Source organism: Solanum tuberosum, unplaced genomic scaffold (genome assembly GCF_000226075.1).
Source record: "Solanum tuberosum cultivar DM 1-3 516 R44 unplaced genomic scaffold, SolTub_3.0 scf00048, whole genome shotgun sequence".
NCBI classification, from domain to species: domain Eukaryota; kingdom Viridiplantae; phylum Streptophyta; class Magnoliopsida; order Solanales; family Solanaceae; genus Solanum; species Solanum tuberosum.
Genome location: NW_006238976.1, coordinates 2,014,498 through 2,030,921, shown reverse-complemented (window position 1 = coordinate 2,030,921; position 16,424 = coordinate 2,014,498). Strand labels below are relative to the sequence as shown.

At 34.3% G+C, this 16,424-nt stretch overlaps 2 protein-coding genes across 2 annotated transcripts; one reads left to right on the top strand and one right to left on the bottom strand.

Annotated features, from left to right (window-relative positions):
• Window positions 1–2,153: 2,153 nt before the first annotated feature.
• Window positions 2,154–6,108, bottom strand: LOC102596852 (uncharacterized). The gene is made up of 7 exons (XM_006343912.2): window positions 5,886–6,108; window positions 5,605–5,782; window positions 5,397–5,458; window positions 3,442–4,807; window positions 3,251–3,348; window positions 2,944–3,127; window positions 2,154–2,847 (listed from the first exon to the last, which is right to left on the bottom strand). The coding sequence occupies exons 2-7, from the start codon at window positions 5,756–5,758 to the stop codon at window positions 2,261–2,263; spliced, it is 2,451 nt and encodes an 816-aa protein (XP_006343974.1). The 5' UTR covers window positions 5,759–5,782; window positions 5,886–6,108; the 3' UTR covers window positions 2,154–2,260.
• Window positions 6,109–10,881: 4,773 nt separating this feature from the next.
• LOC102596510 (UDP-N-acetylmuramoyl-L-alanyl-D-glutamate--2,6-diaminopimelate ligase) lies at window positions 10,882–15,445 on the top strand. The gene is made up of 6 exons (XM_006343911.2): window positions 10,882–12,838; window positions 13,460–13,576; window positions 13,929–14,104; window positions 14,279–14,424; window positions 14,732–14,840; window positions 14,981–15,445. The coding sequence occupies exons 1-5, from the start codon at window positions 10,990–10,992 to the stop codon at window positions 14,748–14,750; spliced, it is 2,307 nt and encodes a 768-aa protein (XP_006343973.1). The 5' UTR covers window positions 10,882–10,989; the 3' UTR covers window positions 14,751–14,840; window positions 14,981–15,445.
• The last annotated feature ends 979 nt before the right edge of the window (window positions 15,446–16,424 follow it).

Sequence of the window (16,424 nt, the reverse complement as noted above, 5' to 3'; positions counted from 1 at the left end):
CACCACTAATTAATTCGTGGCGAAACTTGATGAAGTAAACCTCCCGGGGGTGCAAGTATCATATTTCAGAAGTTAGAGGGAGTTTAAACAATTTCAAGTTTTTGGTGATTATAAAAAAATGAGCTAAATTCTACGGTAGTTATCCACTATTAAACAAACGCCTTAAGAAACAATAAATAATAAGGTAATATTATATTACTTTTTAAATATATTAAATTTAATGCTTTGGAAAATGTATTAAATATTGAATAGTATCTAATAGTAAGGTAAAATAGACACAAATAAATAAATAATTCATTAATTTTCAAATTGGACAAGTATTGTTTGACATCTATTTTTAGTACAGTAGGCAAATAAAAATGGATGGAAGAAGTAATTAATATCTTACCGTTTTCTACAAGGATAAGTTCTCTAGTTAAATAATAAAGAGAGAAGATATTAAAAAAATGTTGTCATTCTACGATTAGAAGAAGGTAAAAAAAAGAGATACAAATAAAAATAAATTTCTTAAAATTGAAAATTAGAGAGGTGTGAGTTATAGATAGTTAACTCTTTGTTAATTGGCATATGAAGAGTTTTTGTTGAAATTGTTCCTCTATTAATAAAATATTTATTTACAATAAATTAATTAATTTACTTTTATAATAAAATAATTGATTTAAATAAGGAGAAAAAAAAATATGAATGGAGGCCATAGAGAGGTGTCACATCACCTTCTCTGCACAGAAAATTGCACTAAACATAAGAAATAGTAGAGACTGTTCGATTCTATTGAAAGTGAATGAAAAAATGGAGGAAAAGGTGAAGTTGAGCCTAATTATAATTAAATATAAAAACACATACGAGTATGTGTTTTTATATTTAATTATAATTAGGCTTCTATTTTTACTATATTTGTTAGTACTAATCAGTTCACTCGTTAGCGTGATGATACAAGAAATATACATTTTTAATATAAATCTTTATATATATATAGAGTTAACAAATGTAATTATTTTTAGTCAATCCATCCGTAAAAAACTTAATCATAGTTGTGGACTTGTGGCCACAAGGTTTGTGAAAAATATAATGAGGTCACTATAACTTTGATTTTTCTTTATCTCTCTTCTATAGAAAGAGGGGATGATACATGAGGTGGTATACTGATTTTTTAATCAACAAAGTAGAGGTAAATCAATATAATTTTATGTAGATATTATACAACGCAATGCAATAATTTATGATCGAAATGTGACACAGATTGACTAGTTCTACACAAATCATCCGTCAATAAAGTTCTCATTATCTATCCATATTTGAAATTTACAATATACTTATCAACAAATTTTGAAATTTATATACACAGAGTTATTTTTAACACAATCTAGTAGGAAAATAACCATTTTTCCCCACCATGTGAGAGGATTTACCTCTAGCTTTATTTATGAAACTTTTTAATTTTCCCCATGATAATGATTTTCTTTTATTCTTCTAAATTTCCTAAAAAAAATTGCCAAATAAGGTTTGTTAAATCATTTTCAAATTGCCAACTTGCATGTGAAAAGCTGTCAATTTCCAAATTGTCAACTTGCCTGTGAATAGAGGGTTATCAAAGGCTACAAATTATGGCCTTCTTTTATGAAGATATTGACTTGTAGATAACCTACTCCAAAAGTAAAATGGTATATGTATCAATTTCTCTATCTTAAAAAAAATATCACCTAAATATTGATATTAAACTAATATCATTTTTAGTTTATGATAAAATTAGTAATAGAATTGTTGAAAAATCTTTGGTTATTCAAAAAGTTTTTTATTTATTGTCCAAATACCTATTGTAGTGAACAACAACAGTTGTAGTAGAATGATAAATACTCTAACATGTTTAAGCAACTTTAACTAAAGGTCTCGAATTCGAGCCTTGAATGTGAAATCGTGTTTGTTAGAAAGTGTTTGACGGACTTTACGACGTAATGCGGACACTGGACACTGAATGAGAAACCAGAAAGAAAAACAAATGGTAGTGTGAAAGAAAGAACACAATAAAATGAATTTTTTGAAAATCTTGAACTAGTTCATATAGTAAACAACTTTTGTACCTAAAAGCACTGTTAATTGGTACCTCAAATATGCTAATATGTTATTTAACTACATCAACAATCATCATAACAACATTTTAAAAACAAATTCTATATAAACAAGAAGATATATACTAGCTAAGGAGTATAAATTCTCATTACAACAAAAAGAAAAAATGAATGTTTCATGAAAGAAGCTAAATTTAGCTACACAAGAAAAAGGTATGAAGTTGGAGAACAGTATACATAATTGATTCTTCAAGAACATCATCTGTGATTTGAGTCAGAACATCTTCAGTGTCGTTTCGGATATCGAGCCATGAACCAGATTTTGACAAATCAATCTCAACATAGTCATTCAATGTAGGTTGTTCCATCAATGGAATAAGGTGTTGTCTCACTTCATTCATTACCTTTTCCACTAGATGTTTTTCTGGTGGAAAGGACCAGATTTTGGGTTGAAAGAACGATAGCCACGGAGGAAATCTGAAGTGAGAATCATATGCTTCTAGTAGAGCTTCATTTGTGTAGTCCATAAGGAGTTTAGGCTCAGAATGACATTGTAATGCTAATGTCTCTAGTTCATCGGATAGCATTGCATCGAGCATTTGTTCTGAAAGATGCCTATTTAGCCAAAGCTCTTCCCAATTCAAGTGAAGATTATGCAGACTTGACTGAATGTAAGTACGAAGGGCATCAGGCTCAGCACGATTCAGTATGGCATTTTCAGTGGATTCCTTGTTCAAACATCCCTCAAAGTCAATACGACGTGGTTGTAATACAGTGACAGCTGCAAATGATCATGAAGTTTAGTGACTTTGCTGTTATAGTGGATAAAGTTTAGTGACTATACGTGAAATTATCTTAAAGATTTTGTGTTACTTACATGGTTCGTTTCTTGAAGGGCTGATTAGATCATCAGTGAAAACTGGTTCCAAAACTGACACCGGACTTGGGTGATCTCCTCTGTCCATAATACTGTCAACACCTCTTAATTTGTACATGCTATATGGACTCGTCGATGAAACGTCTGTTGAAGAACCAGGAGACCAAACTTCTGAAGGTGAAGCCTAAAGAGGATTATGGTGCAACAGGAGTAAGATTTTTATGAAGTAAACGGGAAAACAAGTAATATCAAAACATGTTTCGCAATATTTCCATGACATATTTGTGGAAGAGGATGCAGAACTTACCACCATTGAGCTATTGAGATGCTGGCAATCCTTGTGTCTTTGAGGACTTTGAAAACTAGTATGTGTAGGCTCACGGGGCAATTCCGCTATACTTGTATCTGCAAGAAATGAATGTTAACAACTTAAACTTCTAAAAGGCAATGTGCATATGAAAACCAAAGAATTCTTAAATAAATGGAACAGAAGCCTACTGTTGTAACTCATTTGTTCAGGATTACTCTTGAGATCCTGTTTTGAACTATAGTTGAACAAACGATCATGCTCGGGCGAGGAAAGAATTCTTTCCAATGTTCTTGAGGGTTGTGTGCTCATCACAGCTTCACCTGTAGTATTGACAAAGTTCAATCTTTGAGAAAGATGTCTCTTTGCCTCCATAGATATATCCAGCTCCCGTTTCTTGGTGTAGCTTATGGCAGACGCGTCCAACTTTCTACGCACTTTTTCAGTCAGAAAGGAGACTTTAGGTGCTTCACATGTGGATTTTTGTTTATTTTGCGCCTCATTCTTGCTGTTGGGCTCGGTGAGCGAGTTAGTGGATCGTGCAGTAGTAAGGCATGAACTTCCCCCTTCATTAACAACTTCTAGGTTCGGCCTATCGCTGAGGCTATGAAGCTTATGTACAGTACTTCCTACTGAAATCAAATGCTTCTCTTTCCATTTTTCTCCCATTGCATATTTCAGTTTCCTCTTGATATCTTTGAAAGAAAAGTTCTTGTGCTGCACATTTTCCCCTTTAGTACTTGTGCTATGATGAGACTGCATAGACGAGCAATAGCAGTCAACATTTTCTGAACATCGAACAGTTCTAGGAATCGGCTTCAGAACAACTATTTTATTTGAAGGTTGGGAGCTGGAACTTTCTTCGGATGCAGATTGATGATGCTTCTGTTCACTCTTTGAAATGTCACAGTCTGGTAGTTTGTTACTCATGAAGGACTTGATCGAATCTCTTGCCATTTGCACGTTTTGCATGTTTCGGATTTGCTTAGCTAAGAGTGAATTTGGATCTTGTAGGAGTTTCAGAAACAAATCTCCATTTGAATTTAACATCTCTAATGCATTGGAAAACTGTTCAGGCTCATAGCTCACATTACCTTTGCTGATATACTTCCTGTCTATGAACATTTGATCGATAAATGCTTTAGCACTCGTCTGAAGTACTTGTAAACTGATCTCATCAAGCTGATCATTCTTAATGGAACTCCTCTTTGAATCTCCATTCTCTTGATGAATCTGACTGCCGATAGCTTCTAATATGGACGCCAATTTTAACTTATGAATAGACATTTCCGCTGAACTTGAAGCCTGCTGAATATCCCCGGTCTCAGTATCCTTCCAATCGTAAACAGGTGACTGATTCTTACAGCTCTTCTTTGATGATGGCTTGTATTTACTTATCATATGATCAAATAGTCCATAATCTACTTCTTCGTGTTGCTCATTTCGGGCTATGATTTGAGTGCTCTTCTGCATTTCACCAGAAATTTCTTCTTGAATGGAAGTCTTAATCCTTTTATCACCCGTACGAACTCCTAAAGCTTCCACTTCAGCTCCATCCTGAGACAAACAACTCTCAAGTCATCACCTTTACTCAAAAGTTGCATTGATAATGTGCTACAGGTAGTGACGGAGTCAGAAATTTTAACAAGGAAATTCAAAAAGAGTCAAGAATGTCACAGCTTTACTCTATTTTTCACAGTATACTTCTCCGAAAAATGGGATTCAATCGAACCCCATTCATTACATGTAGCTCCGCCCCTGCCTATAGGGTCATTATCTTAGCTACAAGGATATCGAAACACATTTTTCTTCCTTAAGAAGTAAAAACCTATTGTCTTATGACTACATTGCTATAAGAACTTCAGGTACACAAAACCTAAGTTGCGCGGACTCATCACTTTCGATGCCACACCTGTGTCGGATTCTCCAAGAATACACTACTTTTGGCAAATCCGACACGCACCCCTTGATATTTTTGAAGAGTCCGAGTTACATAGCACAAAACACGAATTATTCTCCAAAGTTACATTCCTCCTTTTCCTTAACCTTGTGATGCAAAAACCTTAAAACTAGATTTGGCTAAGTTCTAGTACCACATGTTTTGGTGACAATTAGATAAATAGTTAAATTCTCCAAACAAACTTACCTCATAGCCATACAATTGGTCACTACAGTAAGTTAAAGCATCAATCCTTCTTGGATTTTTGCCTGCAAGATCAAAAACCCAATCAATCATTAACATCAGAGCACAACAAGTGCGGTCCGGGAGGGTAGGATTTACGCAAACATTACTAGCTCGTGTTTTTGTGAAGGTAGAGAGACTGTTTCCAAATCGAATAATTCTAATCACATACCTATAACATTCTTAGTAGAAGCTTTCCCATTTGAAAGCAGCTTCTGTTTCCTCTGATTTTGACCAAAATAAAGGCTACTAATCAATCCCCACATACAATTAAGCTGACTCTTATCTATCTGTTGTGGATTTCTTGATGATCTCTTTTTCTCCATCACAAATGAACACTTTTCTCTACCCTGAAATTTGGGCACAAAAATCAAGAAACCATAAAGCTACTAACTTTATTCACAAAATGAGACTTACAATATACAATTCTTGATTTATAGAGTTATCATATACCTGTTGCTGGTGCGAGATAACAGATATCCAATCAATTAATCAGTCAAACTGCATGCAAGTTGATTCAGACACCAGAAGAGAAAAATCATAGTTCTTCTCAAATGTGTTAATGTTGAAGAAAGTTGGAGTAATTTTTTTTGGAGAAAAACAAAAGAGTGAGAGACAAAAGTAGCATCAAATGAGGAAGAAATTGAGATTTTTTGTTTGTTTTGCATTAAAAAAAATGATGTTGACTTATGCTATAACAAAATACACTGTTTTGTCTCAACCACTATCCATGAATTCCTTTAAAACACTATCTTTTCATTAATTAAAATTAACAGTATCTACATTATTGTTTAGTGTACAATTAGTATACTAATTACCTGTTCTTGTTTTTTTATTGAGTGTCAGACTAGAAAACAAAAGTTCATGTCTGTTTACTGTTGAAAAACCACTGAATCAGAACTTATAAACTGTGTTCTAAGTGAAAGTATATTTCAAGATTCTGGTAACCTGGCTCGTGGTGAGATGTTTGAAATTCCTCTATTCTTAATTAAAGATCTCAAATCGTAATCGTTGGGAGTAAAAAAGAATCTTGTTGAAAGTGTTGTATCTAGAAATAGACTCTGAGTGCGTGATTACGATTTAATGGACCTCAATACGAGTATCGAATCCCTCATGAAAAAAAAGAGATTCTTTTTATTAAAAAATAAATAAATAAAAACAATTTGGGGCTTCTGCAGAATTTAAGTAGAAAAATACTTGTCCTTATTGTAGCCACTGGTTGTATGACTCATGTAGTAACTGATGCTCACAATATTGTAATAAGAAAGTATCTGAAAACACTTCTAAACTTAATGTGAATTATTAGTTTCGTCCCTAAATTATTGATAGTCTTAAAAATACTCTTTTACTTGGCTAACTGAATTTAAATAACATAAGTGAAATACACCACTGAATTCTGTCAAATTTAGGAGGAATATTTTCAACACTTCTCTCGACTTTTTATTAAGAGTTTCATGCCATTACAAGAGTTTGAGACCACATGCTATGTCATAGTTTAGTTAGTCCAGTAGAGGGGTATTTTTGAGACTGTCAATAATTCAGAAACGAAACTAATAATTTACACCAAGTTCAAAAGTGTTTTAATATTCTCTCGTTTATAGCAATCTATAAATGGTAAATTGAATCTCTTTTTATTTATAAGATGTTTATTATTCCTTATCTAAATGACTAAATGAGATTTGTTAGAGAGTTTACTATTCATAAGATAATTATTATCTCATGCACGCCTCATTTATAAATATTTTCTCCATCTACTTTTATTTTTTCAGTATACTAAAAATAAAATATTTTATTTTTTTGTTCAGTTTGAAATAAATATAATTGTCATGGGCATGATCATCCTCAATAATAAAGGAGGGGGCAAAAAAAGATTTTGCAAATAGACATTTAATTGATATTCCTTCACCAACCAGCAATTTTAAATTATTGAGTTGTCTAATCAATTAATGAACTTTCATTTTCATATAACTTCACATATTATTGCTTGAATCTTTTTCTCAATATTTTAATTTAAGTTAATTAAAAAAAATATTAATTTGGTTACTTGAAAATTAGTCAAATGTCGGTTAGTAAATATATCTAAACTTTTTCTGGTAGGCATTTTTGTGATTGTTTTATTATATAGTACAGGAATATCACTATTCAGTATTCACTAATGTGCTGGATGACTAGATCTAACTTTTGAGTAGGGGCAGGGATGGTACGGTATTAATAATTTCGGTTTTCTATTTTTAAAAATATTATATTTGTTATCGTATCAAATTAACTTGATATGATTTGATACAGTATATCAGTAATCATAGTTTGTTAAAATTATAATTATTTTCTTTAGACAAGTAAGGAGTAAGTAGAAATTAACCTAATTTGCATAAAATTAGAAAAAAAAAATGTGTGTTTGAGAGAGACATATTGTTCTCCCAATAAATACACATATGTACACAACTAGTGCCATGAAAAGTGGCCGGTAACAAATAATTGGCATTTACGACTAAATAACAATAATAATAATATAATCAGTGTAATCGAATTGGATCGAATAGAAGCATAATAGAGTGTACGTTGACTTTTTCCTACTCGTAAAGATTGAAAAATTGTTTCTAAAAGGTTTTCACTCAAGTACTCCGTACGTTTATTTAAAAAAAAAATCACTAAAACAAAAATAAATTAAAAATTATTATACCTCGAATTCAAATACCAACGAAATCAAAAATGCTAGATGACATGTATCGATGGATTACAAAAACGATATCGAACACATGACTTAATGAAAATTGTTTTTTATCTAAGCAAAATATGTCCAAATAACATAAATGGAGACACCATAGGATTCCAAAATACAAAATAGCAAATTGACATTAAAAATATGTCATTTCTAGACACTTTCTTACTGTGTCGACACTCCAATCTGAAAACCCTAAGTTTTAAAGGTGCTTTATTTAATTTGATTTGATGAATTTGTTTTATTGGGAATAAAAACAAAACATTAAAAGGGACCACATATTTCCACTATAATATATACCAACTGCTACATTTATTATTGTTTTTGACTCTTTCTTCTTATAGTCTATTCTAAAGTTTTGATGATTATGAACCTCTACTACAACCACTACTACACCTTTTGTGTGTGTATGTATTTATTTCATTCACTCTATAATAATAAATATATAAATATATATATTCTAGTGTTTTCTTACTTCACATGAAAAAGTCATATATTTTTTTTATCTCATGTAATCAAGAAATTTACAACTTTAATATGGTTAAAAATATCATTAACTAATAAAAATGTGTTCCTCTTTAATAGTTTGAATTTTTAGATGAGACAATTATTTTTATTAGTCAATGATATTTTCAACAAATATTAGGTTAATTTTTACTGTAGCTGGTGACTATTGTATGTTGGTTTTGATTGAAGAGAATATAATATTTGATATAAGATATAGTTAGTGTTATATATTCGTTGAGTGAATGAATTGTTATCGTAAGTGTTGGGTTTTATTTGCCTTGAGTTTTTTTTTACCATAAATAGGTTTTTCTTTTAGGAAAAAAGTTTTGGATTGGCTAGTCCTTTTCTTATAGGAAAAGGTTTAGGACTCTATAAATAGAGATTTGTTCTTTCTAACTTAATCAGTATTCACAATGTAGTCTTAAGGGCTTTGATAGTTTTGGTTAGGGGGAGAATTTGTGGGACACAAGTTTGATATGTTATCATTTGTGCGAACCTCCCATGTATTCCGAGTGAATTGGTTGAGGTTATTTCTCTCTATATTTTGTACTCTCATATTTATATAGTGGAATGTTCATCTCCTTTGTGGACGTAGGTCGATTGGCCAAACCACGTTAAATCTTTGTGTCTTTTGGTATATTTCTCGCTTGTCTTATTACTCGTGGTCTTTCGAGGTTTGCTTTGCTAGCTTTTGCATGACACCTAGTTATTTACGGTCCTAACAGTAAGGACATAGGACATATTCAATGTAATTCCACCGATAAAATTTAGGGATGATAAGATATACATAGATTTTACAATTTATTTGTTATATATCTTTGTGAGATAAAAAGATTACTTCTAATGGTCTCTCGTCTAAGAGTGAGTTTTCAAAATAAGGTTACGAGAATAATATTACTGGTGTTATCTTATATCATTAAAAATGAAAACATTAGAATTGGTGCATAAATTTTGGAAGGTTCTCTTCTTTGAAGTAATATATTTAGTAAATTTTTTTTGTTGAAAAATCCGTTTGAACAAATTATAAATCAAATGAGAAAATGCTAGATTACATTTTAAAATTTTGTAAGTTATTGCAAGCGTTTGACGAATTCTAATATTTTGTATGTATGGTTGAGCAATATCGACAGGAGACGATACAATTTCAACTTACCTTGGACATGACCAATAGATAGGTGGTTGTGGAGGACACACATTATAATAGAAGTTTACGAGGTAGTGAAACGTTGTTTTGCTTATCCTTCCATATTAGTCGTAATTTTATTATGCGTGTAATTTCTTGTCCTTCGATGTCTGTTACTATATGATGTTTTTGGTACTTCGATTATCATATCAAATTGAAGCAATTTAGCCTAAATATTCAGAACTAAAGTCCATATAGCCCAACCATTTATCTTTCTTTCAGGCCCAAATGTCAGCCCAACCATTTGTCTTTCTTTCAGGCCCAAATATTCTTTTCTATCAAGCCCAAAATACTAAACAGCCCAATAATTTTTCTTTCTTTCAGGCCCAAACGTTCTTATCTGTCAAGTCCAATATTATGCTAAATAGCCCAACCCCACCCCATTTGGAGAAACTACAAAATTAGACATACTCTACTACTATGTATACTATTATTATCTATACTTTCAAAATATTACGTATCTTACCACATAGAGTTTTCTACCATATATTGATGAAAATACACTTAAATACATGTATTTTTGCTACCAGATACACTAAAATAGGGAGAAGGCAAGTGAGACGGGAAGGGAAGCGAAGCGAGTGTATCTAGTCATGTATTTTAGATACACGCGAATCACACTAGATACATGTCTCTGTATGTATTTGGTGTTAATTACATGTATTTGGGATATCAAATACGTAGGAGAGTGACGAGCGAGATGGGAGGGAGGCGAGATTTGTTATATATCCAGATATATGCAAATCCACTTGGATATAGTGTATCTAGAACAAATTACACCTAATTGTGACCCTAAGTATCCCAAAATACATGTATATGGACACACCAAAAACTGATAAGATACATAATATTGCAAACTATAGTGTATCTAAGCAATTAACTCATAAACTAGTGAGATTTACGTAAGTTTCCCATAATCTTTCTATCAGGCCCAAATATTCTTACTTACCAAGCCCAAAATGCTAAACAGGCCCAATCCTTAGAAGTTGTAAATAAAGTAGTTGAGACAGTTAACTCCTAACGACGTCGTTTTTCACCTTTCAAAAAATCTTCTCCTTAAACCCCTATCCATTCCACTGACACACTCAAAAACCTCTGAGCAAAACTCCGGCAACCGGAAAAACCCCTCCGACCAAACTCCGGCAAACATGCCGTTCACCCTGCTCTCTCCTCCACCTTTACCTTCACTTCTCCACCATACCCCACCACCCCTCCAATTCAAACCCTTCATTTCCCTCCACCATCTCCGCCTCAAGCACCTCACCACCGTTTCTGCCATCGGCGCCGACGGTAAGTACTACCCAACCCCCTCAGATGATGACCCACCTGAAGCACCGGAAGATTCAATGCATGGTGTGAACAAATTTCAGCAAATTCAACGGGAAGCAGCTAAAGCAAGAAAACAACAAGAAGAGCTTTTCAAGAAAGAACAGTCCATTTTCGTGAATGCATTAGCTGATGTTGAAGATGCACCTGATAATCCTATTGCGAATGATAATGACAGTGGGGATGATTTGTTTGGTGAAATTGATAAAGCTATTGCCCTGAAAAGAAAAGAGTTTGTAAAACAGGGGCTTTTAAAGCCTAACCCCAAGAAATCAGCTTTAGTTGAGGTTGAAGTTGAAGGTATAGATGAGTTATTGCCTGAAGAAGTTGTTGATTTGGAGGAAATTAGTGAGCTTACTGGATTGACTGAAATTTCGGAAGGCGAAGAAAGTGAAGAAGAAAGGTCTGATTTTGAGGTAAGTGATGATGTGGTTAAAGCTGAATTTTCAGATTTATCTTCATTTGATATTGACTTTGATGAGTATGGTAAAGCAAAGCCAAGAATTGCTGAACCCAAGTTTAGAATGAGTTTAGCTGAGCTTTTAGATGAGAGTAGAGTAGTGCCAGTATCAGTTTATGGAGATTTAGAGGTGGAAATTAGTGGTATACAACACGATTCGCGGTTGGTTGAGAGTGGTGATTTGTTTGTGTGTTGTGTTGGGATGAAAACTGATGGACATTTATATTTATCTGAGGCTGATAAGAGAGGGGCTGTTGCTGTTGTAGCTAGTAAAGAGATTGATATTGAGGAAACTTTGGGGTGTAAAGCGTTAGTCATTGTGGAGGACACGAATGCAGTGCTTGCTGTGTTAGCTGCTTCGTTTTATAGGCATCCGTCTAAAAGTATGTCTGTGATTGGCGTTACAGGAACTAATGGAAAGACTACAACTTCTTACTTAATAAAGGCAATGTATGGAGCAATGGGGTTGAGGACGGGCATGTTGAGTACAGTAGGGTATTATATATATGGGGATAACAAGTTAGAGTCCCCTCATACAACCCCTGATGCAGTTTTGGTTCAGAAACTGATGGCAAAGATGGTTCATAATGGGACTGAGGCATTGGTTATGGAGGCTTCTTCTCATGGATTGGCATTAGGTCGGTGTGATGAGGTTGATTTTGACATTGCAGTTTTTACCAACTTGACGCGGGATCACTTAGATTTTCATGGGACTGAAGAGGAGTATAGGGATGCTAAGGCTAAGTTGTTTGCTAGGATGGTGGACCCAGCACGGCACCGCAAGATTGTGAATATTGATGACCCTAATGCAGCTTTCTTTGTTTCACAAGGAAACCCAGATGTGCCTGTTGTGACTTTTGCAATGGACAATAAGAGTGCTGATGTTCATCCTTTAAAGTTTCAGTTATCTCTCTTTGAAACTCAAGTGCTGGTCAACACACCTCAAGGCATATTGGAAATATCTTCTGGTTTGCTTGGAAGGCATAACATCTATAACATTCTTGCAGCAGTTGCTGTTGGAATTGCGGTTGGGGCACCTTTGGAGGACATTGTCAAAGGTATTGAAGAGGTTGATGCAGTCCCTGGTCGATGTGAGCTGATAGATGAGGAACAGGCTTTCGGAGTAATTGTAGACTATGCTCATACCCCTGATGCTTTATCAAGACTACTTGATTATGTGAGAGAGCTTGGCCCTAGGAGGGTTATAACTGGTAAGCAATCAGCAACTTCTTCTTCCCTCTTCCATTCAGCAAGGGTGCATTTAAATGCCCACGTTAGAACAGAAAGTCTCTGCTTTTTCTATGCATGCTTCTCTGCATAAGAACATAGGTGGAGCAAATCTCCAAGCTTCACGTTTGGAAAGTTTTCATGTTCTTAGAATGGTGGTTTGTTTATAGACATAGACATACACACATGTAAATCTACATGATTTCTTCCTGTATGAAAAGAAATGCAAGGAATAGAGCAACGACCTAGAAGTTATATGTATACTTTGTATGTCGTTTTTGAGAAAAGTTAATCAAGTCCCACATAGTAATTTTGTTGAAGGATTTTGAGATATTTCAAGACAGTTTTCCTGGTGGGGCATGTTTGAACATGCCCGACGATTACGATTATAAACCAAGCTAGTCCACAAAGTTAGAGGTGTTGGCCTGCAGAAGTTTCCAGCTACCCTTGACACTACCTTGTGTTTCCCTAAAGCATGAACCAAATTTGTTTTCACCATTAACTGTCATCCCCTTTTGTCCTTATTAACATTTCTCATTAATGTTTTCAAATTTTCTTTTCTGTTATCTATTATTTTTTACTAAGGTGTAATTCTTTGCTTGAAGTTTTTGGTTGTGCTGGAGAGAGCGACAGAGGGAAGAGACCCATAATGGCAAAGATAGCAACAGATAAAAGTGATGTGACAATTCTGACATCTGACAATCCAAAGACTGAGGATCCTTGTAAGTATCATAGGTTGAAGAAGATGTAACAGAGAAGGTTTCTGGAAATCATCATATTTGAGATTATTTGTCTGTCTTTCTCTTTTTCACTATAAGATCACAGATCTCTGAAATATGCATTGGTGGTTGCCGATCTGTTCTTACAAAAGTAGTCTCTTTCAGTTTCTTATCTGATATTACATGTGCTGCACTTAAGCTGGATTTTGATCTCTCTTGTTTACTTGTTGTCTGTCTTCTCTTATCTGCTGTGGCACTGTTTAGGCACTCAATTCCTATTAGATTAGTGTCGATTTTGCTTTCTTGACATGTCTGGGTGTCGACACTGAAGCTATATCATCTTATCTTCTATCAGTGGACATCTTGGATGATATGTTGGCTGGTGTAGGATGGACTATGCAGGACTACTTGAAATACGGAGAGAATGATTATTACCCCCCTCTCCCCAACGGCCATAGACTCTTCGTACATGATATCAGACGTGTCGCTGTGCGCTGTGGCGTTGCCATGGGTGAGGAAGGTGATATAGTTGTAAGTTACTTGTCACCATTCTTCTTCATTTGTCCTTGTTATTTGTTTTCAAAAGCTAACCGATGGTACAGGCTACAACTTATATGGGTAAAACATATTCATAATAGAAGTCCTCACCAGGCAATTCAATTTTATTTGTGTTGTTTAATCCGGTTCATGTTAACCACCCTGCAGGTGGTTGCTGGCAAAGGCCATGAAGCATTCCAAATAGAAGGTGAGAAGAGAGAATTTTTTGATGATCGAGAGGAATGTAGAGAAGCTTTACAGTATGTTGATGAACTTCACCAAGCTGGAATTGACACAAGTGAATTCCCATGGCGGTATGTACCTTTGTCTTCTGTCTCAATGTTTTAGTGTAGTTGAGGTCTTCATCTACGATAAAAGGAAGATTCTTACCTTGCTGTTTGCGAGGACAATATTTTCTAGTTCCCGTTTGGTAGCTTAAGGATTAGAGGTTATTGTTTTCAAGTCGTTTCTCATGGCTAACACCACACATACCCAATCGTTTTCTTCATAAAGGGAGGAAATGAAAACGCTGGAGTACGAATGAAATTGTTAGTTTGATAGGACGAGGCCAACTTTAATCCTGGCTGTATAATTAACCCTCTTATTGCTATGCTTCTGTAGGTTACCAGAGAGTCACTGATACAATGCTATAAGGTGTATGTTAAGATCTTGACAGTGTGCTGACGGCAGATAGCCATTCTGGAGTGCCCATTAAATTTGAATCAACATTGTAAGTTTCTTGGCGTCCCACCCGCTCTTCTCCCTTCTGTCTTTTCACAATCTGGAAACGTGAAAGCTACTTCATTTCCTCTTAGTTCTGATCTTTTTCCCTGAAGTAAATAGGATTTACGTGCCTTTTCTTTTGGGCAGATTAACATTTATGCCGCCATTAGATGGTGATTTTCTAGAGAAACGGCAACACAACGCCCAAAGCAAACTCCAGTTTTGTAAGAACCTATAGCCTGATTTTGACTGGGATCTCCATATCTAGAATGAGATTCATTAAGGGGCTTCACGGCTCTCCCACCCTTCATTGAATTATGTTTGTATAGGGAAGTACATAGAGATGAAGAGCAATTATCGAGTTGAGATGCTGTTCTGCTATTCCAGATTACGATTTCCTGTAATAGTGGAAGTTCTTTCTTCAACAACTGCTATATGAACAAAAAGCTACACCCTTTGTATTAGACACAGCCAAATACTGCCTCTGATGCATAAATGGTCATCTACCGAGTGATTTCCAGTACTTATGCAGGTGGGAGGTTTACTTGTTCAAATAGTCCAAGTGTGCACAAGTTAGTTTAGCCGTTACCATTATAAAAAAATTCTCTGTTATCTCTTCTCTTTTGTCTACTTTCTAGTACACTAACTTGACGGTGTCTCTCTGTCTGCCTCCTGAGCCCTGCACAGAGTTAGATTCTTCATCTTTTTAACTCTGAAAAATACATCTAAAGCACTATATTTCACAAGCAATGTAAGACAAGAAAAGGCTCTAGTTAGTTTGTTCATCTAAATAATACTATATGTAACCCACTGCATATAAGGGTGCGGTCCAATGATCAATAAGGCAGAAGCAAAAAAGTAAACACTAAGAAACTTCTTATTTATCTAAGCTTGAGCAGAGTTATTTGGCAACTATATTGGTAGGAGGTAGTAGATTTCCCATGGAATAGTTGAGGTGTGCACAAATCGCTCTTAACACTATAATCATCGCTTAAGCTGTGCAGATTCTTCACTTTTCATGTCGTATGTGTCAAATTCTCTAAAAATACACTATTTTGGAGAATTTGACACACATTCGTTTTAATATTTTTGAAGAGTCCGAGCAATACAAGTCATCGCATCAAATTCCACCAGCATGCTATATACTATGCAAGATGCATACACGATCAGCCCAAATTGGGAACAAGTTGAAACATATTTTGAAGTTCAACCAAATTTGTCACATCATGTTTTTGCCTCTTTTAATTTGATGGTGATATATAACAGACAATGAAAAAAACATAATGCATTGTCTTTAATTATTTGAAGAATGTTATTCTGAAAATTATTGGAATTGAACATGCCCCAACTATAAAAAATTGTCTTTGTTTATTTATACTTATTAGTAATTTCATCCACAGAAAAATCCAAACTTCTAGAACAATTTTTACTTTGTAAAAAGATTAAAAAAAAAGTCACTCATCAGCAATCAAAATCATATAAGCAGATTTTGAAAATCACTATGATAGGACAATTGAAAATGACAGAGGTGAAGAGCTTAGAAGCATAATAAATAATATGTTCATAATATTCTACTCTTATATTAAGATCA

What these genes read in the sequence shown, in the direction of transcription:
- LOC102596852 (XM_006343912.2), bottom strand. Translation starts at nt 5,758, where the DNA reads ATGGAGAAAAAGAGATCATCAAGAAATCCACAACAGATAGATAAGAGT. An exon ending in TTCTACTAAGAATGTTATAG is followed by an intron (nt 5,459 to 5,604) that starts GTATGTGATTAG and finishes TTGATCTTGCAG; the next exon opens with GCAAAAATCCAAGAAGGATT. An exon ending in ATCTCAATAGCTCAATGGTG is followed by an intron (nt 3,128 to 3,250) that starts GTAAGTTCTGCA and finishes AATCCTCTTTAG; the next exon opens with GCTTCACCTTCAGAAGTTTG.
- LOC102596510 (XM_006343911.2), top strand. Translation starts at nt 10,990, where the DNA reads ATGCCGTTCACCCTGCTCTCTCCTCCACCTTTACCTTCACTTCTCCAC. An exon ending in CCCTAGGAGGGTTATAACTG is followed by an intron (nt 12,839 to 13,459) that starts GTAAGCAATCAG and finishes CTTTGCTTGAAG; the next exon opens with TTTTTGGTTGTGCTGGAGAG. An exon ending in TCCAAAGACTGAGGATCCTT is followed by an intron (nt 13,577 to 13,928) that starts GTAAGTATCATA and finishes ATCTTCTATCAG; the next exon opens with TGGACATCTTGGATGATATG.